At 40.9% G+C, this 26501-nt stretch overlaps 1 protein-coding gene across 3 annotated transcripts in view; it reads right to left on the reverse strand.

Moving 5' to 3' along the window:
* The window catches only part of LOC115260194 (uncharacterized), a 300226-nt gene that overhangs the window by 221843 nt on the left and 51882 nt on the right, over positions 1 to 26501 (reverse strand). For 2 of the 3 annotated variants that reach the window (XM_029861109.2, XM_062844163.1), the window contains exon 3: positions 24537 to 25934. In XM_029861109.2, coding sequence (XP_029716969.1) covers positions 24537 to 25878 — 1342 coding nt within the window. In that variant the 5' untranslated portion in view covers positions 25879 to 25934. Of the gene's footprint in view, positions 1 to 4605; positions 5683 to 5824; positions 6957 to 24536; positions 25935 to 26501 lie in introns of those variants that run through there. The other variant, XM_029861110.2, reaches the window with a different exon arrangement.

A 26501-nucleotide genomic window follows, 5' to 3' on the forward strand; every position in this document is an offset into this window, starting at 1 on the left:
GATTACTGCCAGTGTCTAAAGGTCTGACAGGGCCAGGGGGGTTCTATACTGCAGAATGCTCTTGGATGACCTAGAACTTTCGTTGATCTCAATTCCCTACTCAGTTTATAGATTTCAAGTTTTCCAGGGAGAACTTGTATGATCTTGGTCCTAGAAAAGCTTATTTCTGTAATAAGAATCCCTTTCTGAACCTCGTCCGTCAGAACATGCCGTTGTCAAACAACTTCAAATGGTCACTGATCACTAGTTATGCCCAGATTTTAAGGTTTTGTACTACATAATGGTCTGGAATTCGGGACACTTATGACCAAGGAAATCTGAAAGAATATCTTCTTGAAAGAATATCTAAGAAGTAGTCCCTTGATATATCCGGCTGATGGTCGTAGAGAAACTCTCCCAAGTAACATTTTTGAGCCAAATTGATGCGAGGAAGTTCTTAAAACTGCCATAAAACCAGAGTACTATTATTACGGTTTTATTGTGGTTCTCAGAACCTCTTCAATACTAATTGGACTTTAAATTGATACTGTAGACTGTTAGATAATCTGTTAAAGATCAATTCAAACAGATTTTTCAGGAAACTGACAGAGAATTTCCAAAATTACCAAAATAGACCTAACGTAGAACTGTGTGGCGAATTCTTGCAAACCAATCCAAGGAGAAAACACTGAAAAAAAGCATCCCAAATTTAAGGGTACACTCTTTAGGGAACTCCAGCTGTAACACTCCTGCCTCTCCTGGTGGCTCATCATCCCCAGGTGTCTCTTCAGAAGTTTTCGTGTGATCTTTTCAAGAAATCCTCCTGGGATTCGTTAAGGACTTTCTACAAAACTTTGTTTTTTTTACGGAATCCGTCGAAACACGTGTGCTAAAATCTCTCCAGCAATCTGATATCCTCTAGCTAGGACAACAACCGTCCAAAATCTTTCTGCCGATTTCTGCAGCGAATGTTCTAGAAATCCTTGAATAGATTCCTAGTGTAGTCCACGAAGCAATTTCTAAAGAAATCCATGGAAATTCTGCCAATGTTTCCCAGAAATTCGTTCAGGAAATCCTCCAAAGAATCCTCCTGGAATTCCGACATGGATTCCTCCAGGAAATTCCCAAGGAATTCTTCCAGGGATACATCCAGAAATTCCACCAGGGATTCTTCCTGGAATTCTTCCAGAGTTCCTGTAGATATTTCCCAGAATTTTTTTTCAGGGATTACATTAGAGATTCGTCCAGTAGCTCGTTCAGGGATTCTTATACAAATTCCCTGAGAGATTTCTCCAAAAATTCCTCCAAGAACTACTTTAGGGATTCCTCCGTTATTCCTCTAGGGACTCCTTCAGGATTTCCTCTCGGGATACCTCCAGCGATTTCTCCAGGATTACTCCAAGATTTCCTCAAAGGATTGCTAGAGTAATTCCTCCAGAGCTTCCTCCGGGAAATCCTCCCGATGTTTCCAAGAAGATTGTAGAGAACCACTGGAATAGTCTCTCATGCTCTCGCCGTTCTGCGTACTCGCCGATAGCATTGTTATATGCCTTCGGCCGATGCACAATCGCAGAGATCAATTGAGAAGAATTGTAATTGCCGTGTCGTGTAGCAACGTGTCGAATATGTCCAAGGATTCCCCCGGAAATTCCTCCAGGAAATCCTCAAGGTATTTCCAGGAAATCCTCCAGGATTTCCTCTATAGAGTGTCTCCAGGAATTCCTACAGTGATTCCTCCATGGAATTTCGAATCCAGAGTTTCGTCCAGGAATTCTCATAAGAATTCATCCAGGTTTTTTTTCCGGGAATTCCACTCATCAGCGATTTTCCAAGAATTTCTTCAGCGATTTCCCCAGACAATCTCAAAGGATTTCACAGAAATTTCTATAGGGATTCCTTCAGAAATTCGTCCAGACAATCCTCCAGGGATTTTCATAGCGATATGTATAGTAGAGATTCCTCCAGGAATTCTTCCAGGGATTCTTCCAAGACCTCCTCCAGGGATTCCTCCAGAAATTCCTTCAAGAATTTACCCATGAATTCATTTAGAAATTGATCAAGGTATTTGTCCAGGAATTCCACTAGCTATTCATCAAGAGTTCCCTCCAGCGATTTCTCCAGACAACCTCCATGGTTCCCTCGGGATTTCTGGATTCCTTGAGAAATCCCTAGAGAACTTCCTATAGGAATCCCAAGAGAAATTTTGTGGAGCGGACCTGGTGTTATGGTTAGAACACTTGACTATCACGCCGAGGACCTGGGATCGAATCCCACTCCCGACAAACTTGCAAAATGTGAGTTCTTCCTTCGGAAGGGAAGTAAAGCGTGGGTCCCGAGATAAACTAGCCTAGGGCTAAAAATCTCGTTAATACAGATAAAAAAAAAGAGAAATTTCTGGAGCAATCCCAAGAAAAGTTCTAAAGGAATTCCTCCAGAGATACCTCTAGAAATTCCACCAGCGAATCCTCCAAGAATTCCTCCTGGCATTCTCTCAGAATTCCTCTAGAGATAACCCAAAAAAAAATATCCAGGGGCTACTCCAGATATTCGTCCAGGAATTCTTACAGGAATTCATCTAAAAATTCGTTCAGGAATTCCTACAGAGATAACTGCAAGAATTTCTTTAAAGATTTCCCAAAAAAATGCGTCTATAAATTCTTCCAAAAATTACTTTAGGAATTTCTCAGACGACTCCTCCAGAAATTCATCCACAGATACCTCCGGGAACTCCTGATGATATTTCCAAGCAATTCCATCAGGAATTGATCCAGCAATTCCTGATATTTCTCTTGAAATTCCTCCAGAAATTTATCCTGGAAATTCTCAGGGAGTTTCACAAGGGGTTTCTCCAGAAATTCCACCAGAAATTCCTCCGGGATTCCTTCAGAGATTCCTCCAGGAATTCCTCAAAAGATTTCTACAGGGATGCTTTCAGAAATGCGTCCAGAATTTTTACAAGGATTCCCTTAGAGATTCATACAGTAATTCCTCCTGGGACATGTCCAGCGATTCCTCAAAACATTCCTTCAAGAATACCACCAGGGATTTCACCAGGAATTCCTCCATGTATTTCTTTAGAATACATCGAAGTATTCTTCCAGATATTCCTCCAGGAATTCCTCAACAGATAAGTGTAGAATTTCTCTGGAGATTTCCCAAAGATTTTTGTAACGATTCCTACAGAGATAAATTCCTCCAGAAATTCTTCCAGGGATATTTCCAAGGATTCTCCCACGAATTCATCAATGGAATTTTCCAGGAATTTCTCCAGAAATTCCATTGGGAAATCCTACCGATATTTCCCAGAAACTCCTCCTGAAATTCCAGAGATTCCCAGAAATTACTATTGGGATTCCTTCAAAGATTCGTCCAGAAATTCCTCCAGGTTTTTTTTCCGGAAATCTACGGGTATGTATAACAGCGATTGCTCTAGGAATTCTTCTAGGAATTCCTCCAGGGATTCCACAAAGAATTCCTCCAAGAAATTCCCCGGGAATTTCTCAAGAAATTTCCCCAGGAATTCCGTCAGGTATTCAACAAACGATTTCTCCAACGATTTCTCCAGACAACCTCAAAGGATTCGTTCACGGATTTCTCCAGGATTTCCTCCACCTTTTCTTCCGGGAGATTGCTTCAGGAATTCCTCCAAAGATTTCTCATGGAATTCCTAGAAATATCCTGGATTTCTCCGAGAATTTCTACAGCGATGAAGATAACTCTAGGAGAATACCAGCAGGAATTCCTAGAGGAATTCCAGGATGAATCTTCAGAGAAGTTCCTGGAGAAATTCCTGGAGAAATCCCAATTCTTGGAAGAATCCCTAGAGGAATTTCTGGAGGAATCCCTAGAAGAATTCATGGAGGAATCCCAAGAGAAATTCCTGGATAAATCCCTAGAGGAATCCCTAAATGAATTTCTGGAGGAATCCCTAGACAAATTTCTGGAGGAATCCCTAGAGGAATTCCTGGAGGAATCCCTAGAGGAATTCCTGGAGGATTTTCAGAGAAGTTTCTGGAGGAATCCCTACAGGAATTCCTGGAAGAATCCCTAGAGGAATTCCTGAAGGAATCCCTAGAAGAATCCCTAGGAGGAATTCCAAGAAGAAACCCTTGAGAAATTCCTGGAGGAATCCCTAGAATTCCTGGAGGAATCCCTAGAGAAATTCCTAGATGAATCCCTGGAAGAATCTCTAGAGGAATTCCTGGAGGAATCCCTTGAGGAATTCCTGGAGGAATCCCTTGAGGAATTCCTGGAGGAATCCCTTGAGGAATTCCTGGAGGAATCCCTTGAGGAATTGCTGGAGGAGTCCCTAGAAGAATTCCTGGAGAAATCCCTAGGGAAATTCCTGGAGGAATCCCTAGAAGAATTTTTGGAGCAAACCCTAGAGGAATTCCTCTAGGTGTTCGTGATACAATAATTGTTGACAAATATTTGCGTATTTGTCAAAGAGCGTATCATAATTAAAAATCATTCGAATGTGCTCATTATTTCTGACAATTTCTCCCTTTGAACTTTCCACAACTGAATCATCAATCATGATATCATAGCGACGAAAGTTGCCACTAGGTACCTTCCATCATTATATTGAATATTTATCGGAAAAAAGACAACAAAATTCCAACTCACATTTAATCAGCACAACACCGCCATTTTCAGCGCCATTGTCGTCGGTCCCAGTTGGCAGCGGTGGTGAAGGCAAAGACGACGACTTGTTGCCATTACTGGAAATTGTCGTCGCCTCCTTTGCTCCATGGTTACCGCCTTCGCCACCACCGGTGCAGCCACTTCTTCTGTTTCTGTTGCTGCTGCCACCATCGCAAACATCACCGTCACTGTTATTGTTACTACTATTGTTGTTGCCGTTACTGTTATTATTAATCACATTCTGTTCCTGGAGCTGGAGCTGTTGCTGCTGCTGCTGCCACTGATGGTTGTTACTACGATTGTTGCTTTCGTTTTTGTTTTTGTTGGCAGAACTACCACCACCGGTACCACTCTCACCACCTTGGCCACCTCCTTTGCCATTCTTCTTCTTCTTGTGGTGTTGCTTCTTCTTGCGCTCCATCATGATATGATCGTTCTTCTTCTTCTTCTTATGTGATCTTCGATCAGCACTGCACACGAAATCTGTACTGTACTAGCTAGCTAATGTATGCAGAGCAAAAGTCGTGATACCGAATTTCAACTATTTCGTCGACTGCCGCCACGATATTGTCTTCGTCTTCTTGCACTTTTTGTTGTTTTGTAGTTGCGATCTCCAACGATGATGCACCACCAACAACTGATCTATTCATTTTAGATCAACTTCGAGCGCGATGATCGGCTTTCCTTCTAAGTACGAGTTTTCCTCTAAGTACCGAAACACCACACTGAAATAAAACTTCGTTGTGAAATCGACTGAGAAGCAATACGATCACACCTCAGTTCGACACTCATTCGGAAATTGAATGATTCACCCACTGAATTATATTATCCGAAAATCGGATGACAGCCATATGAAACTGGTAAGTCGCGTATGAGTTCGTTGTTTACTAGCGATTGATAGTTAAAATTTCAATAAGTGCACTTAGGACTTGTTTGTTTGTCACTTCTAACTAAGGAGCGGGGGGACACGATTCCAATTCCGTGCACGCGAGTGTCACTTGCGCCCAACTTGGCGGCCGTTCAAGGTATCGCTATAATAAGTACTGCACACTATCTAACCTAGGATAGGATACGACAACTAGTCAGCCCAAAAGAGACCAATTTGGGGACCAATAATCTTAGCAACACGGAAAAACAAGACAGCAAGCTGTGAAATTAGACAGAGAAGTTGTAGGTGTCACATCCTATCCTAGTATCTAACTACCGAGGAGGCCTACTGCCTGCCTACTGTGATGTCATTCACGATAAGCTCACCGAACGCGACTGCCGCTGTGTGACTACTGCGCTCGGTCGCCGTGAGTCGGCCTACTATGGATTCGCACTGTTAATTTTTCGCTCTCGCAATTCACACAATAAACACAACAGTATGTAAATGCTCTCTGCGTTGCACGCACAAAATCCGTTCGTGTGGTCCCGGTCGTCACCGCTCGCGCACGCAGTGCTGCGATTACGTCTCATTTAGGCATTTCCTTCGTCGCGCGCGCGGAACTGAATTGAATCAACAATAAGCGAGCACTAAACTAACACCCTCTCTCCGCTCTGCTGAAGCGCCTGCTGCTGTCACCGACGACAACTACGATCGCTTATGTAGCCAAACGACGGAAACAGCGACGCTTGTACACCCGCCGACTATCTTTTGTGCCTATTTCGCGGAGGTCAACTTCCCTTTCTTCTATTGTTATTCCAATTAGGGCCGCCGCCACTCGGAGAACAACTTCACTGATGCTTCGCCGTCACCGTGCTTCTCTCCGCTAAACCGTCAGTCAATGACTCTTGCTGCTCGTCACTTCTTCATCCTCCTCCTTCGCTTCGCACAGCCTACTACGACGGGTGCGACGAATCCTGCTTCTTACTCCAACTCCCGAAGAATCCTTTTCACACACACAGCATTTTGCACCTGTTTGGGGCAGGTTTGTTTGTCCACCTCTGCTTCTTTCTACCCGCGGGGAACAAAGAATCGCGTTTGTTCCGGATCAGTATTCCGCACACTGAACGACGACGATTGGAATCCACTCCGTACCACGCGAGTCGACGAACCGAAATGACGACGATGACTGTTCTAAACTCCACTACTCTGTTGGGGACCGCCTGCTTTGATAGGTGGTATAGTTAACCGAGAATTGCCTTTCCCGTGTTCGCCGCTGCGCTTGCAATGCTTACAATAATGGATGACGAAGGTTGGGGGACTCCGGCCACCGCCGCGACCAAACTGAACACCGAACTGAGCTGACTCTCACCAACAAACCCGCACTCTGCTGGCTCTGACTCAGGTCGGTCGGACGGGGTTTGTGTGTGCGAGTGCGCTTCCTCCCCATGCATTAATTTCATTCAGTTGCAGCAGGCACTAGCACTAGTCGGTCTTTAATCACACATTTGTGCAGAAGGTCCCTCGCGATAGTACGACGTAGGTATCATACTCGCACCAACTAAAAACCGGGCGGAAGAGGAGCGCCCGCAGCATAAAATGATGGGGGAAATGCGAGGACGGACGGTGATCGCTCTTGCACGCGATTCAGCTGTTCAACTTGCCCGCACTCCCTCCCACACCTATTCACACGGTATAGTGACTTGCATGCAAGAAGCATGCCATGCTGGATCGCCGAAAGCGAGCGCGGACGAGGTGGAGCAATGCGCGCCAAACCGCGCATTCATCGCAGCAAGCATGGGAGGAGAGCAGAGCGAGAGAATGAGAGAGCGTGTGAATGAACATCATTAAGCATACACTCTAAAAATCTGCTTTTCACTGATTACATAGGGCAGTAAATAATTAAATAATTTAGATAGATTGAGTTTAAGGTGAAGATATGACGAAGCCACTTCTCGAAATTTCAAAAGCACAAATCTGATGAACCGAATGTCGGTTTGTGCTGAAAAGTTGATCGATTGGTCACCACCAGCGGCTGACCGAACGATCAACTTTTCAGCGCATACCGACATTCGGTTCTTCAGATTTGTGCTCTTGAAATTTCAAGGTGTGGCTTCGTCATATCTTCACCTTAAATAAGGGCGAAAGTAACATGAGAGAATTCTCTTCATCGACTCTCTCTTCTGCAAATTAAAGTGACAAAATGCAAATTCAATCGAACTTTTTAACACTTACACTCCCGTGCAAAAGTTTGGGGTCACCCCCTCAAAAACATGGAAATGTTTTTCGGTCATATCTCAGTCATCTTTCATTAAATCCAGTCGTTCTCAGACTCCATCGAAAGATAAAGAGTTAGATTTGATTCGTAGGTACTTTTCACAAATTTCATATGAAATTTTTAGTACAAAAAGTTTACCCAAACTTACATGTTCTTCCTAAAACTGTACGAAAAATTGTTTTCCACGTAATTCAAAATTGCGTCGACCAAATTTTAAAATTGAAGTTGCATTAGAACCCTATTTCTATCCTCTATTGCCCATTGCACGGTGACGTCATCAAGAAATCGTTCTCTTTCTCTCCTACGGGAAATTAGAAAACAACAGGACCAACACCTGTCAAATTTGACAGGTACTGGTCCTGTTGTTTTCAAACTCTCTGAAGGAGTAAAAGAGATAGAATTTCGCCGTGAAGTGGTATATGAGAGCCATTCATTATCTTTTAGCGGAAAAAATCATAACATAATTTAAATTATCGAGTTAAGTTTACAAGTCACCGTGCAAAAGTTTGGGGTCGCCTTCATTTGGAAGTCTCAGTCGGATTTTTATTAAAATCGTCATTTTTTTGGTGCAACTCCAATTCCTTCTACGATAGTTGCATGGCAAGACACAGAAATGGTTATGAAATGTTCATAAACTAAGTTCTAGACTTAGTTAAAGTAGAAAATAGTATGTAAAATCAATACTAAGTTCGTTATATAAAGTGCGAAAGAGGATAGAAGTGAGATATAAATGATGAATTTGTGAATTTTACCCTATGAGGCTGTAACAAATGGTACGTAAGGGCATTTTTACGATTTTTCGACACCCCCACTCCCCCTTGTAAGATTTTTTGTATGAGAACCTAAATATTTTTGCATGGCGCGTAAGATTTCTCAAAACCCCCTCTCCCCCCACTAACCCTTACGTAATTAATGGACAGCCCCTATATAACTGTAAGTGTTAAAACCACAAATACACCATTACCCCAAAAACCATTACAACGAATGTAATTTCTCCGAATGTACTATTACATTCGAGATTTAGTGTTTGTAACATTCCTTAAAGTCATGGATTTCAGGGTAATGGTATGTTTGTGGTTTTAACACTCACAGTTAGGGGCCGTCCATATACCACGTGGACAGAAAATTCATGGTTTTTGACCCCTTCCCCCCTCCCCGTGGACAAGCGTGGACTTTTCATTGACCCCTACCCCCCTCCCCCAATGTCCACGTGGACATCCGAAAAAATGTTTTTTTATATATATAATTCTAAAATAACCGAAAAGGTTATTTAACAAGTTTTTTTAATAATATTTTCTTTTTTCTTCGTAAACATTGCCTTAAATATAATTAATAACTTTATGAATAACATATATTCTATAGCTTTATATAAAATACAAACAAGTAATTATTTATTATTTTTTTACAAAAAAAATACAGTAAGAAAACTTTTTGAATGACTTCTTTTTTCAGTTATTCTCAAAGAGGTACAAAATAGGTAGCTACAAGTTTTCAACATTAAGGGGATTCACTAAACAGTGTAAACTGATTAAACTGTTTAAACGTTGCGAGCACCAAGGCAATCTTTGATTATTTCATTCGCAAAATCATGAAACATTTCAAATAAGCAGAAAATCATGGCTTACGCAGCAATTTAATCTGTTTAGTGAGTACCCCTATTGTTTTTAATTGAGCTTTATGTTTATTGAAGTGTGGGTTCGATTCCCGCTCCAGTCGGTGAAAAATTTTCGTCAAACGGAAAATTCCCCACTGGATCATTGGATGTCTCGTGTGATGTCCATCGCCTAATGTTAGAGATTGCTCAGTCTGTGAAATCTCTGGTTGGAGACGGTGTTTTGTTTTGTGTTTTGTTTTGTTAAGACAAAGTTATTTTTTTCTTAAATTTTTGTTGAACTAATATCATATTTCTCAGTATCTTACAAAAACAAAAATTCCAGTAACTTTTCAAAAATGCATAAATTATAGTCGAAACTAAATTATATTGCTGAGATTTAGACCTCAATATCCTATAGAAACATCTTAAATTTTAAAAGAAGCTCCAAAAAAGTGTTTGAGATAAGCCTGCAAATCTTCACATGCATTTTGAAACATCGAAGTACATAGTTAACAAAATTTGATTTGAAACTTCGAGGAATCCACACAGAACTTCAATAAAAAAAAATCTGACTTAAACACCAACATTAAGTAAGTAATTAGAAATTGTCATAATTTAAAACAAATAAGTCGATGAGTCAATACCATGATTTTTTTTCCTTGGAGGAGCCGCATCCAACTAAAAACAATGTATAATAAAATAAAATGTCAATAACTGTTATTGAAGAATACCTCATCAATAATGCGACATAATTTGTTACGTTTGTAAATCTTTGTCCACGTGGACATTTGACGAACCCCCACCCCCCTCTCCGTGGACAAGCGTGGACTTTTCTTGAACCCCCTCCCCCCTCCAAGTTGTCCACGTGGTATATGGACGGCCCCATTATCAGGGTACAATTCGCGAATCAGTAATTTTTATCTCACTTCCATCCTCTTTGGCACTTTATATAACGTACTTAGCTTATTTAGCCTTCCAGGACGCGCGCCATCAAGCAATCGAAACTGTACCGCCATGATGAACAGATGACGATTTGAACAAAAATCCTACTCAGACTTAATTTGGAAAGTGACCCCAAACTTTTGCACGGTGACTTGTAAACCAAACTCGATAATTTAAATTATGTTATGAATTTTTCCACTAAAATCTAGTGAATGGCTCTCAAAGAGGATAAAAATAGGGTTCTAATGCAACTTTGATTTTAAAATTTGGTCTACCCCAAATCTAACTCTTTATCTTTCGATAGAGTCTGAGAACGACTGTATTAAATGAAAGATGGCTGAGACATGACCGAAAAACATTTCCATGTTTTTGAGGGGGTGACCCCAAACTTTTGCACGGGAGTGTAGACGCTAAATTGCATCGCAACCTAGCGATTTATGACCAAAAAGTGCAACCATACTTGCATTTTGTCACTTTTTTTTTAATAATCTTTATTAGTATCTCAATCAATTCTTAGATTCTTCAACTTAATCTAGGTGTTTTGTGTAATATAACACACTATCATCCTAATTTGGTAAATATATTTAAGCTATTATCAATACTAATTGATAACATATTACATTTCATTTGCTGTAGCAGTTAAGATTTTTTGCAGGCTTTATTTTTCACCTGCGTGTCAGAAATGCATTTTTGTAACTTATCCTAACCCTAACCTAACTTAACCCTCGAGCAGTCGCGTTTTTGACTACCTGCAGCGACGCCACGCTCACGTTGTATACCAAAAGCGTGCATTTTTCATGGTGCGTGTACTCAGTTTACGAAGCGACCGCTCCCGGGTTAAACTAATTATACAAAGAACTAATCGTAGCAACAGAAAACTTGAAAACTGCAACGATTTTTTACGAAAGTTTGCAATGATTTTAGTTGACATCTGTTCCAAGGTTTCAATATTAGAAATTTGATTAGTGCTATACTAGTGAGGCAACTTCAGAATCATTTTCAAAATTTTATTTTGGGTTATCTTGTCACTTTAATTTGAAGAAGAGAGAGTCGATGAAGAGAACTCGCTCATGTTACTTTCGCCCTTATTTAAACTCAATCTAGAATTATGTTTATTAAATCTATATATTTATTGGGATTAAATTTTTAATGTTTCGATAGCTTTCAATATTTTTTACAACTCAGCTGTATAAATTCTAGTTTATACGTTTCGTTTTAGTATCGAAACCGCCTACTTTTCATCACTAAATCAATGAGTTTGCAACCATAATGCAACTCATTTGGGTTGCATAATGAATCATAATGCAATTGTATGATCAACAACTAGAGTGTCCACGGGTAAGAGCTTGAAAAATTGTGACAGTTATAGCACGACACGTTGCCCCACCATTTTTCCCTAGAACAAAATTTAACTCCAACCCTGTGTAAAAACCACAGACGAATTTATGTTTGCTGTCGTTTGTGGTAAAAACTGTAAATAAAAAATACGTTCCTCACTGCTTCCATCTATACAACGAATTGCTTCAGTATTTGCTATCCGATAGGGATCATTTACGTTTGAAATTTGCACTCAAGCGTTATGAATGCGATCGTTGTGCCATCTCTAAATGGTTGCCAGTTAGGTTTCCTTTCTAAAATGAAGGTTGAAAGGGTTTACATACTTTTTGTACGTTGGCATAAACGTCTGTTATCTTTGATATTACCAAAATACCTACAAAAATTCGCAAAAACTGTCCCAAGTTGTTTCCAAACAGTTTGCCATTAGTGCAATAATAAATATTTGCAACTGCCTTAGCTCTGCAAACTGACATAATATGTTTTTGTATGGCTAACTTGCTTCACTGTAGTTCAAGCTAGAGTTCAAGTGTATTTTTTTCTATGTTTTATACAATGAAATGTTATTTTTTTGGTTAAAATGTATGGACCCGGTTTTGAAAGCCTCATTTTGCGATTAACTTTTTACTCTCATTATCTTACAGGCTAACTTTGGCCAATTCATTAATGTTCATCATCAAACTACTGCTGAGAGACAGAACATAGAGGGATAAAAAAATTGAAAAACAGTTAAGATTTTCAAGGGGAGCCAGAAAGGGTCTGACAATATCGGTTAAATAATGTATTCATTTTCAATTCAGTACATATTGGGGTGCCAATGTAGAAGTCAAGCAGAAAGAGACCTTGTAGTTGTGTACAAGGTGGTGTAGCATACTAGATATAAAAAGTTAAAACTTGTGATAATACTCACGTAGATCATAGGTTTTTATAAGCTCAAAACAGTGTTTCCGCTTAATATCCGATTATTGTTGATAAGAAAAAATATTATTATTACTCTTATTGGCATCTGGAAACTGAAAAACCATTTTCAATTACGACTTTGTGGCTTTGAGCAAAACAAACTGCTTTAGAAGTAGATGGTTGCTAAGGGGGCATCCATAAAGTACGTCACGCTTAGAGGAGGGAGGGGGGTTCTCCAAAGTGTGACAAGCAATGCATTAAGTATAGGAAAAACCCGTACGAAGGGGGGAGGGGGTTGAAAATTCCCATTTTTAGCGTGACGTACTAAATGGATGCCCCCTAATGATAAAATCATGGTTTTCTTGAACCTTAAACAATTGCTGTAAATGTGAAACGACTTGGGTGCTCTGATCTGCTGCCAAATCTCGTAAAATTAGAATGAACTGTCTACACTCCATACAAATTGTAAAATTGTTGTAAAGAACGCCTATCTATTTAAGCCAAGACGTGTTCCAGTGTCTCTGCAAAACTATGATACTTTAAGGTACGGTACTTCGTCGTGAACTGAAGCTGAAAGTTTATCCCTACTGCTGAAAAAACCATCAATTCAGAAACATAGTCAAGTTGTTTAGTAGCGAAGCAGAGCACCCTAATCGTCCAAGATTTACAAAGATCTGTTGATAAGAGCTGTGATCATCTACTGCATGTAACTGCATATTACTGCCATATAAAAAGATGATAACATAACAGATGCCCCGAACGCCTATTTATAGGCGTCCTTTTGATGTGAATATCTCCACAATTACGCAAAATTTTAGAATACTTTCTTCAGAGAAGATGTTCTCCACATCCATACCTTGCTCATAGTGGACAATATAGTTTGTGACTGGTTCACTAGGTGGTGTAAACGATGCTGCAAAGATTACATATTGTCACGATCTATGAGCTTCATTTGCAATGCGAAAAAAAAATATTTCCCTGGAATCTTGACAATGGTTAATAATTTATAGTTCATTTCTTCGGCAGAGCTGTATATGGAGGTGGTAGTAGGGGTATTGGAATTCAGGATGGCGGCTCAGGTTCCAAGATGGCGGTCAAAACTCCAGAATATATGCTCTTTAACGGCAATGCTGCTTCGAATACTATGCAATATGGGTATCTTTCAATTGGGCTTCATATGTAGAGCTCAAAAATGAATATCTGACGCCATTTTGAAATCCAAGATGGCGGACTATGTCCAAGATGGCGGCCATGGAATGGTAGTTTGAGCAATGATACCATACAATATGGGTATCTATCGGGCTTGATGAGTAGAAGCCAAAAATCGATATTTAACGCCAATTTTGAAATCCAAAATGGTGGACCATATCTAAGATGGCAGCCATGGAATGGTAGTTTGAGCAACGATGCCATACAATATGGGTATCTATCGATCGGGCTTCATAAGTAAAACTCAAAAATGAGTATCCAACGCCATTTTGAAATTCAAGAGGGTGGACCATATTCAAGATGGCGGACCATATTCAAGATGGCGGCCACGGAATGGTAGTTTGAACTATATGGGTATCTATCGATCGGGCTTGATATGTAGAAGTCAAAAATCGATATTTGACGCCATTTTTAAATCCAAGATGGCGGGCCAATCCAAGATTGCGGTCACAGTATGGTAGTTTGAGCTATGGGACCATGTAATATGAGTATCTAGCGATCGGGTTTTATGAGAATAACGGTAGAGGGTCATCTCAAGTAACATTTTGAAAGCCAATTAGTCTTGTAGAGGTTTTTAGAACCAGCGTAAAATCAAATACCTTTTATTTTGGTTTTATGATGGTTCTAAGAACCTCTTCTAGTCTATTTGACTGAAAAATGTTACTTGGACATGGTAGATGGTAGGGTAGCGGGTTGGGTAAACGGTGGAGCAGACGGTCGGGTAGAGGGTTTGGGTGAAGGATAGAGCAGAGGGAGTGGAGTAGAAGGTGAGGGTAGGGGATAGGGTAGACGGTAGGGAAGAGGGTAGGATAGAGAGTAGGATTGAGGATAGGAAAAAGGTTATGGTAGAGAGTAGGGTCGACAGTACGATTACGTACCGTAGGGTATGGCAATGTTTAAGGTAGAGGATAGGGCAGATGGAAGGGTTGAAAGTTATGATAGAAGGTTGGAATAGAGGGCAAAGAAGACAGTAAGGTAGAGGCTAGAGAGTAGGGTGAAGAATTAATATGAGACTAGAGGAGCTGAGGTTTTTCGAGATACCTTCAGTAATTCTTTCCAGGATTTCTGCAGGCATTCCTTTCGAGAATCTTCCCATGTTTATTCCCGGGATGTCTTAAGCTTCCGAGATTGCTGTACGGATTGCTCCGGAGTTCTCTTCAGGGATTTTTGCAGGAGTTGCTTTGGAAAATTCTGAAAGGATTCTTTTAGTTATTCTTTTCTGAAGGAATTCAGGGATTTGTGCTGGAATTTCTTCAAAGATTCCTTCCTGGATTCTTGCTGTGATTTCTCAAAGAATTCCTCCCAAAAAATATATGAAAAAATATAGATTTCTTTCGAGATTTTTTTAGGCAATGCTAGATCACAGAGACATCTTCTATGGTTCTTGCAGGAATACCTGCTCAGATTCTGGCCGGCATTTCTGTCATGATCTCTCTAAGGATTCCACTGGGTATTCTTTACGGGATTCCTTCAGGAATAACTTCAGGGATTTCTGCCAGAATTCCTTCAGGAAACCCTGAAAGGATTCTTTCAGAAAATTTAACCACCATTCTTTCATGGATTTCTGTTGGAATTACTTCACAGATTAATAAATTTTAGTATACTTTCAAAGTGTTCTGTTGAAACATGTTCAGAGAATCCTAATGGAATTTTTTTTCTACGAGCCGGGTCCTCACTCGGGATGTATTCAGCAATTCTCCCCGGGGTTTCTTCTGTGATTATTTCAGAGATTCCTACCAAGCTTTCAGCAGTGCTTCCCTCAGAATTCTGTCAGATTAGCTACTCACAATTTCTTCAGTAAATCTTCCCATAAAACTCAATTACTTTATTAGAAATTATTATCTGTGTAAAATCTAACTTCTACAGTGCGTGTCGAGCGTTCGTGTCGTAGCTTCTAAAACCAACCCATTCGGTGTTGTTCGGGTGACCATGTGGCGGCTCTGACAGATGTGTGCAAAATCGTAGGTGAGTTACATCATGTTCGTTTTTCCACCTCTTTGCCTCTGGTGATAAGTTGATTGAGCATTCGTGGGGTGATATTTTGCATCATTGATAGTGAGTACTCTTTATTTGATTTGTTAAAAAAAATAAATTTGAGAAATGTTGAACAAAGCAGTCGAAACCACATTTAATTAACAAAGACCATGCATTGCATACTTTTCGGCGTTTATCGGGTTATATTTCTGCCCCAATTTTAGTTCTTTTTCTATTCTTTTTGAGTGGTTATCATCTCTCTCACTTGTTTAGAGCTGTATTGTATCTATACGGATCAGAATATAACGATAGCGTAGAAGTTGTGCTGAAATAGAACTCGAGAAAATGATCAGATATTGAGAACCTATAATGAAGAATTTTTTGGAACTACACCATGGACTTCCATTTTTTTCGTCAAATCATGCCTATTTCATTGGAACTTGACCTTTAAAAACAAATTTATTTAAAGATTTCAATTGTGAGACACCTTGGGCGTTAACGGGTTAAGTAGGAAGAAACTGCAAAAGTACAAAGGTAAAGGTATCGACACCCTACATGTTGGTGGAAAAATAACTCTGTTGAAAATGCTTTGACATCCATGTGCACAACAGAACATGTGCTCGATGAACAAATTGAGATTTGAAATTATGAAAAGAAATCCACGTACTCCGGTGAGACTCGAACTCACGACTCCCAATTCGCTAGACGGGCGCTTCTATTCCTTCAAGCTACGGAGTCACTCGACTATCTCCGTCGCCAGCAGGCCTAGAACTGAACTCGATTCCACAATCGCACATGGTTATCTTCTTTTCACAATCCAAACCCCCTTCGGATGGGATTAGATGAACATCTAACACATTGTCTGTTGTGCACATGTATGTCAAAGCGGGAGAGGAAGTTATTTTTAATTGTCGAGAGCTTCGGGCACTGCCTTCCAATCACTTATTGGTATGGCAATTAGTGTGCAGTCGGACTCTCGACGGGTCGGTCCTCGGCCGACCGAATACGGTAAGGGTGACCGTAGCACCTTACAAATGTCAATTTCTTGATTTTGCTTTGGCTGACCAAGCCATGTGGGAAATTACACTGTTGAAAATGCTTTGACATCCATGTGCACAACAGAACATGTGCTCGATGAACAAATTGAGATTTGAAATTATGAAAAGAAATCCACGTACTCCGGTGAGACTCGAACTCACGACTCCCAATTCGCTAGACGGGCGCTTCTATTCCTTCAAGCTACGGAGTCACTCGACTGTCACTTAACTGTTCCTATTTCAAAACTGGCGAGAATTCGTATGGGACAGTTATGCGACTGCAGGCAATATGATATCAATTAGATATTTTTACTTCAAATCACTTGTGCTAAATTTTTGCTTGTTTAACGCTTTTCAACATAAGCACCAATTCTGAACTGACTTAAACACTTGACACTCATAATATAATAAAACCAATGAGCCATGTAAAAACACACTTAAGGCGAAACTGGAAGCATTTTCTCATTTTTTCGGTTTCTGATTTTTTATTAAATAACGAAGCAATATTTCCAAAATCGGTTTTCGTGCACATGTAGAGTATGGATCAAGGTATCTTCTGAATTTTTTTGAGGTGGAAAATGTTTTCCATCTTTGCAGAAACCATTTTTTGTGAAATTTTGTTCAAAAATGGTTTCTGCAAAAACGAAAAACATTTTCCACTATAAAAAAAAAAATCAGAAGATACCTTGATCCATGTGCACGAAAACCGATTTTGAAAATATTGCTTCGTTATTTAATAAAAAATCAAAAACCAAAAAGTGAGGAAATGCTTCCAGTTTCGCCTTAAGTCAGTTTGGTGAGCAAAGGCAATACATTCCCGATTCGTTCGTTGGCGGCTCGTTAGATGGGCTGTCTCGATGGTTGAATGTTCGCTGGTTGGGGCAAAACCCAACTAAAAAGCACTGTCAATGTCAAAATCGATGTCAAAACGAGTTTGACGTCTGATCGCCGTCGCATCGCAGCTCCTGTATACAGAACGTTTGTGCAAGTATGAGTGTTTCGTGACGTATTTCTCATCACTTGCGTGTGTCTAGAGCATTTTGATCAGTTGTCAGTTGCCTCAACGAACGAACACGATTCGATAATCGGGGCGCAGTCGTGACCCAACGAGCGAATCCTCACTGTAGCAAACATTTATTATTGTACTAACGGCAACAGGCGTTAATAAAATAATAAATATTTGCAATGGAGATTTGACGGGGAATGATGAACCACGAACTCGCTACACTCTATGGTGAATTTTGCTTGCAGAAGGTGGTCAAAGCCGGAAGGGTATAGTAGGCAGGGCATATTGCAAGAATGTTAGACAGCAACCCTGAAAAGTTGCTGTTCGCAACTGATCCCGTTGGCACAAGAAGGCGTGGTGTGCTGAGAGCACGATGGGTTGACCAAGTGAACCGTGATTTGGAGAGCACTGTATCCTCCAGAAGAAGGACCCCCACACTTGTAAATCTAGCCCAAACAACGAATAATCCAACTGAAAAATAACTATAAATTTGTGGAAAAAACGCCAAAAAGTTTTGCGAAACAAACAAAAATAAACAATGAATCCACAGATAATCTATAAAAAAAAATCACCGAACTATTCCGATGAATTGGACTGATGAACATTTCAAACTTAATCGAAAAATCTGCTGATAAGCTTACAGTGAAACTTCACTGAATTCTGCGAATTATTCTTTATTGTTCAATTCAATTCACTTTATTTATTAGACTTTCAGCCGTTGGATGGTTCGTCTCATATTCTTCATTGTTTTAGACACCTTGTGACACGTTTTAGATGCATAAAGGCAACATTAAGTCACACAGGGTCAAATATTTGACAAAGAAAGAACTCAAAAACAACATTTGTTTGCAACTGAAGAAAAATCGATCGAATTAAACGAGATGTTTGAGAATTGCTCAATTTTTGAGGAAATAAAGTGTACTGGGGTCTAGATTAATGCGAGAAATAGGTTTTCAATATGGTTTATCCACAGACAAACAGACATAACTCTTAGAGGAAATTCATCAAAAACTTTTGCCCGGTGTCATTTTCATGAGCACACTGCCACCTGTTGGTAGAACCGCGAGCGACACTGTCGGTCGTGATGGATTTCGATTTGACGTTTTGCTGACACGCACACTACTACACAAATTGCCTGTAATTTTCGTTTGCATCATTCAGCAACGTGTACACTGGCAAACGTCAAAGCGATCGAACACTAGCGCATCTGGTGGAACGATCGCGCAAATCAAATGAAATTTGAATTGATCGTTAAATGCATGTGCCAAGCCGTTTTGAAGAGTGTTACGTCTGTTTGTCTGTGGTTTATCATCTAAATATAGATCGTATCATCGACCAAAGGTGACTCACAGATCTCACATCCTACCCTACTAGTAAATACCCCATTCGTACAGGTTGTGAGGACGCAGAGTGCTCTCGGTCTCTAGTAGCAACAACCATCACACTCAAACATTTCTTTCCCTTCCCAACTGACTGTGAGGACTTGGCTGGCATGTATTGATCCAAAATGTATCCGCTGCATAAAGCTGCACTTTGAGAATAAAGGGAGTATCCCAGTCCTTTATTCAGTTGGATCTCAATGCAGTTTATATTAGTTAAGATCAATCAGACAGAGGAGCAGCCTTTGTATTGACACGTAAAGTAGCTCTAAGCTAAGCTAAACCAAGATACCTGGAAATATCTCATATAGAATTTTAAAAGAAATCCCAGAGAAAACTCCGGGAGGAACCTCGCATACAATTCCTGAAAGGAATCCCTGAAATTTTAGAAGGAGTTTCTAAACGAATTCCAAAATAAACTTTCAGAAGAATCTAGGAGAATCTGGAAGATTAAGAAATCTAGGAATTCCTGAAGTAATCTCAAAAGGTATTTCTTAAGAAATCCCAGAAAAAATCTCTGGAAGAATCTCGTTAGTACTTCCTGGAGGAATCCTGGCAAGATCCCTTGAAGGAATCATAGACGGAATCTCTTTAGGAATCTCAGAAGAAACTCCTGGAAGAACCCCAGAGACTCGTCAAGAACTCCCTGGGAATCCCACATAAAACTCGTGGAGGAATCTTGGACCAAATTTGAAGAGAATGAAGTCAAAGATCAGCATGCCTTCTTACGCTCGCGAACCCCTTGATTTGAATCAAACCAAACCACCCATGAAAAACTGGCAAAATTCTTCTAAGCCTGAAAGCTGATGATCGCCCGAATCGTAGATAACAGGGCTACGAAACGTCAAAGGCGTTCAAAAAATTATTTTAGCATTCGCATATTGCAGTGCCATATTCCCGAAGCCTCAAGTCAAAACCGTTCTAGAAACTGAAAGTTTGCGAACTGATTCAACGGCAACGACTTTTAGCGCAAAACAACGGACTAGAATTGAAAGTGGGTTAGTAATTCCAACCCACTAGGACAGTGATTTCCAAAGTGGGCGAAATCGCCCCCTTAGGGATGAAAATCAGGCCTAGGGGGACGAAAATTTGAAAAATCAAAATTGGGGAGCGAAAATACTAAAAAGGGGAGCGTGTGAAATAAATATTTGTGACGGCCTTACCTGTACAAGCTAAATGCATGGTAAGCACTAGACATGTTCACATTTAAGAAAATGTCTCGAATCCCACTGGTCAAGTAAATATCATAATTCTCATGCCAAAATGAACTTCTGGTCAAATTTTCAGCTAGATTGATAAAGATTTCGATGTGCTTCAAGTCGATTTGGTAATTTCAGGCCTTTCTACACTTTAAAAAATCATAACTATTGAACGGAAAGACATACAGTTAGGATTATATCTCGAAATCAAAGCTTATTATGTTCAACAAAAGTCGTCCATACATACTTGTACAATTCTTGCAAGTTTTGTCAGTAATATGTAAATTGAGTTTCGTTCTAAGTGGTACCGAAAAATCTGTTATCTTGTACAGGGTGCGCCAGGAAAAAATGCGAAAAGTTCAAGGCACTATTACACGCTAAATATGGGATATATATGACTATTTTTTCATGACAGTGTATCAGTCAATGTCTATATTCTAGCACTGAAAAATAAAAATGAACACATTTGATGTTTAACATGTGATAATGTAGGCCTAATTAGCGGATATCAATAAACTGCGCGCCCAATGGTCATTAAACAAAATGACTATAACAGTAACAAAATTAGCTCAAATTCGATGAACAACCAGACCACACTGATCCAAAGCCATGTAGTTTCACATAGCAGATGAAATAAGTACATATATTTGATGATATTGTAGAGAAAATCCAAAATTTTGTTTTATCAGATGCGAAATTTAGTGACCTGTGCGATTTTCTGCGGTTTGAAAATTCTGGTTGTCTTCATCTTCAGGCGCCGCCCTGTAAAGGTTAGTGACCAAAATGGGAATTTTTTTAATTAACTTTTCAGAAAACTAGCCTATTATAGATCATGGAACGTTGAAACATAGATTGGTTAATGTCAAATGGACGAAAATGAGGTGTGAAGTTGAAAAACACTTTCGCATTTTTTCCTGCCGCATACTGTAGTCAAAATGGCCTGGGAAGCATGAAATCATGAAATTCTAGGAGTTGAAATACCCAGGAGATAGTCATGTCATATCTCTCAAGACGAACCCCGTTCGAGATAATTCAGCAGTTTTTTGGAATAAATTATTAAAAATGCTGTAAGCCGTGTCACACGCCATCATCATCGTGGGGGACAAAAAAGCTTCAAGTGACATCAAAATAACCACAAAATGAGCACATTAGCCTTGATTTTTTTCTGCCAAACGATGATTGTTTTGGTCACATTTCATTGATGAATCAGAACGATTTGAAAACAGTCATCGTCATCAGCAATGAAAAACCAATGCTAACGTGCTCATTTTTTCCATTCGATAGGCGCTTTGTGGTGATTTTTTGCCCCCCTCGGTGGGTGATGACGTGTGACAAGGCTTTCAACATTTTTAATAAATTATTACAAAAAGCTTCAGGGTTACCCTGAACGGGGATCGTCGTGGGATATATTACATGATTATCTCCAGAATATTTCATATCAGAAAATTTCATTAATCCATGCTTCCCATGCCATTTTGACTCCAAGATAACAGATTTTTCGGTACCACTTAGAACAAAACTCAATTTTTTACTGACAAAACTTGCAAGAATTGTATAAATATGTATGAACAACTTTTGTGGAATATGATAAGCTTTGATTTAGAGATATAATCCTAACTGTATGTCTTTCCGTTCAATAGTTATGATTTTTTAAAGTGTAGAAAAGCCCGAAATTACCAAATCGACTTGAAGCACATCGAAATCTTTATCAATCAAGCTGAAAATTTGACCAGAAGTTCATTTCGGCATGAGAAATATGATACTTACTTGACCGGTGGGATTCAAGACATTTGCTAAAATGTGAACATGTCTAGTAAGCACCTTTAGATGATCAGATCTTAAGGTTATAACTTTTCTGCACCTTTGAAAATTCCAAACTTTATTAAGTCAATAACGGCGCCGGCCAACTCCTTACAGTCATCGAGGAATGTAAGTGTTACATTCGTTGCTACTAGAGACCAAGATTAGTTCATCTTCTCCACGACTGTCACTGTCACGGGATGGAGTTTGTGTTAGTAGGGAGTGTAATAGGCGGTGGAGTTGGTTTGTAATCGTAGTAGGCAATCTATAATAAATCGGTCTACGTCAAGGACCTAAAATGGAACCAACAAAAGCCTCAAGCTGAACGGCTATTATGACCCACGTTATCGCTCATGCCCATGTTGTACCCTCGAGCAGTCTTTGGCCACTCTCAGCGACACCGCGTACACGCTGTGTACCATAAACGAGCTTTTTTCATGGTGCGTGTACTCAATATACGACGCGACCGCTCCCGGGTTAACACTATTCCGACAAATATTCTTCTTCTGATGATTTCTTTCTTTAGGAATCGTGACGGCGATTTCCTTAGGACTTTCAGCAGCTATTTTCAAGAATTTTTGCGACAGGTCCTTTCCTCTTTTAATTTTTCTTTCAGGAATTTCTCTGACAATTTGTTCAGATATTTTTCGGCACTTTTTTCAAGGACAGACTTGTTAGAATCCCAAAATGGCCGCCACAATGGCCGACTTTGGTACCTACTCACGATTTCGAGGGCACAAATCTCTTCGGAAACAAAACCAGTGCACCTGAGCTTTTTATTTTAAGCTAATTACAAGTGAGCAAGAACAGAATAATGAAATACATTGTTGTTCGAAGCTTGCTTCTTGAGATTTGTGCGCCTGAAGTTTCGATGCAATGTTGAAGCTGGATTTCAAGACGTTTGTCCTTAATGATAGAATAAGTGTGGCCAAATTCAAAACACTTTCAGATAAAAAAAATGGGATTTTTTCAGTGTATGAAATAAAAAAATCGATCGCTGCAAGGCGTAATTATGGTACTAAACGCGAGAAATACGTACCTTTAATGTTTGATAAGTTTCCTACATAAATCGATATCAAATTTGTGTACAATAATTCGAGCGTGTCGTAGAGAGATCGAGAGAGCGAGTGAGCGGATGAACACAGCATGCTCAGAAAATTCTACTCTGCATCTCAGTTTCGAATTTCCAGCGTGACACTTTTTTTTAGAAAATTTCCTTACAAATGTACAAGTTAGAGCTGCCTAGTTCCAAATACGTAGGAAATGTGGTTGCAAACTACGAATAATACATGTAAAATTTATATGATGGCAACAAAAATAATTTAATTTGTTGCATTAGGAATACGGAAAGCATTTATATATCTGCAAGCTCAGTTAAGTCAAACTCAACCATGGAAGCCATTCTTATAGATATTGGAGAGACAATTATTGCTTGGCTTGCTACGATAGATAAGTTACCCAATACTAAATACCTCCTCATATTGAAAAAGAGAGAACGAAGCACGAGACCCTCTCTCTAGCACCGAGAATCCGTAAAACCACAAACGGAACCGAACGGATGATGATTGATTGAATTAGGTGATACTTGTGACGAGCATACATGTATGACCGACCACCTAAGAGCAACAGATTTAGTTCGCAGTTATATTTCGGAATGTCGGTTCGCTACCGACCGGAACTAGGTAAATTGGCCTAAATTGGTTCCTCTGTGTGGTGTGTTGTGTAATATGTAGTTGCGGTAATGGCACAGACAACTTTTGCATTATAATAGTGCTGGTCTTGTACGTAAACGTCTTCTTCAGTTTGTAATTGATGCCTTTCATCGAATAAATTTTGGAATTAACTGATTGGAATCTTAGCAGGCTGGATTTATCTGATGCAGTTGCTCCACACTGAAACAAATTCACACCAAGCAATGCTTCACACATAACTCAAAAATTATCTGCCAACGAACTCGCTGGGACGGCTCCGCCTCGGACAGCGATCTGAACAACTGGGTTGATCATGTACACAGAGATGTGCGCGAAATACAGTGAAGTAGGGATAAAATGGTGTGATTACGGTTTCCAACGGACAATCCCGCCGACATCAAACGCGCCATAAATCTCACACCCCTCCCGAGTATCATAACCTCCATCGCGACAACGGCAAAATAGGTACCTAGATCATCATATTATGATGGATCTGTACTGACCGCGGAGAATGGCTCGCAAATCGCCCACTTCCTACTTAGCACCGCAAATGGTGTTGGAAATGTGTTAAAATTAGATCGTATACTACACAAAACAATTGACGGCTGTCGCACGGCTGGCAGAGCCAGCTTTGATCGAACTATGAACATATCCGTTGTTTCAACAGCCTACTACGCGATTACTCAAATTAGGATCTCACTTACCTTCAAAACTTCGATGCAGCGCTCCGTTTGACGACAGTTTCTTGGTCCAGCTCTTCTTGGACCAAAATCCAACCTTATTGGACTTCACGAACGTTGGCGAACTTGGTGTCGAATGGATACCTCCCTTCCTGGACGACCCACCCTCACTAGCACTCGATTCCAGCATCTTCTTCAACGACCGCGTACTTCCACTGAACAACTTACTCAAGTTCTTCCCCTTGCTACACAGTGCCCTCACCGAACCTCCCGCTCCACTACTGGACCGGTCCATCGAATTACAGCTGGAGATACTTCGGGTGTCCTCCTGCCCCAACCCCTCGAACAGCATCATCGACTGATGATGACTCTGCTGCTGAAGCGACAGCATTCTCGCTTCCGTCTTCCGGGCTCTTAGGTTCCCAATGTAGCTCGTACTTCCGCTACTTCCGGAAAACCCACTGTCCAAGTCCGTACAGGGCGTTCCGTAGGACTTCCTCCGATAACTGACCACCCCTCGCTGGTAATCATCCTCCCGCTCTCTTCCTCCTCCATTCCCCGGCATCAGCATCGCCTCCACCGACAAGTTCAACTCCCCGAGCACCTTCCGGTGACAATTCTGCACCTGTCGGAACTCCTCCTCCACGATCACACTCTGGTTCAGCGACATCAACGACAAGCGCCCACTGGACGAAGGCCCCGCCACCACTGCCGACTCGTTTTCCTCGTGAATGATCTCCTCGTAGATGTTCTCGCAAGGCGACCCCGGAAACCGTTGACCCATTGACCCATTCCGACGACCGGCCCCGTACAACCGATTCCTCTGCCCGTTACCCCCCAAAGCCATCAGCGCCCGCATGGAACTACTTCCGCCGGAAGGGCGACTACCCGTCGCCGCCGCCACCGCCGCTGGATCAAACATATACGAGGGAACGTTCGAGTGGCGTAGCGCCACCCCCGGCTCGTAGTAGGCATAGGAATAGTCCTGATGGTGGTGGTGCCCATGGCTACTACCACCGGACGTGGAAGCCCGAGGTTCAAACAGCTCCATGGTTGCTACGATGTTGGTCGGTTTGGAGATGGGTAAGGCCGTGGACGGCCGATTACTCCGTTGCGTGGAGTTTTGGTACACCTGCTGCCGGCAGGAACATGTCCCACCGGCGTATGGTGATAGTTGGCAGGTGGTGGCCGACAGGTTTGATGGATAGGGAGTGGGGTAGCAACCGGGACATCCCGCGGTCCCCGTCGGATATTGGCAGCACACGGGAATGGGGACATTGCTGCTGGACGGATTGCCGCCGTACGGCGAAGGTTGCGATTGAGCTGATTTGTTCTGTTTTTTGCTTTGCTGCTTTAGTTTCTTCATTGGTTGTGCTTCCGGTTGGAGGGTTCATTAGAGGGGCGAAATTTGAGGTTACGTTTCTGAAAAAGAAAGGAAAGACAATGATTAGTCACTACCTGAGAACTCTAATAATTATCGCAATTATTTCTAATAAAGTTAATATCAAAGGAACGGACACGAGCAAAAAATCTAAGCTCAGAATCATGAAAAGGCTGGAGCAAGATAATATTCAGGCTTATTCTGCGCCGCGTGTGAGGTGAGACAAGTCGAATGAGGTGACAAAAGTCGACTCGCCCCATTTGATTTACATTAGTCGTCTCACGTCACGTGAGACGAAACCGTCCGTCTCACCTCACACGCCGCGCAGAATAAGCCTGATTAATACGAGCAGTGCTGGCTCAAGATCCTGAGCAGGATTGATTCACAATCTTGAGCACGTTTGGCTCACAATCCTGAGCAGAATGAGTTCTTCATCCTGAGCTAGCTGATTTGGCTCCTGAGACAATTCTGAACACTATTGGCTCACAATCGAGAGCAGGATAAGCTCACAATCCTGAGCAGGTTTGGCACGCGGTCCTGAGCAGGATTGACTCACAATCTTGAACAGGCTCACGAACCTGAGCAGGATTGGCTCTCAATCCTGAGCA

The sequence above is a fragment of the Aedes albopictus genome, chromosome 1 (assembly GCF_035046485.1).
Source record: "Aedes albopictus strain Foshan chromosome 1, AalbF5, whole genome shotgun sequence".
Classification (NCBI taxonomy): domain Eukaryota; kingdom Metazoa; phylum Arthropoda; class Insecta; order Diptera; family Culicidae; genus Aedes; species Aedes albopictus.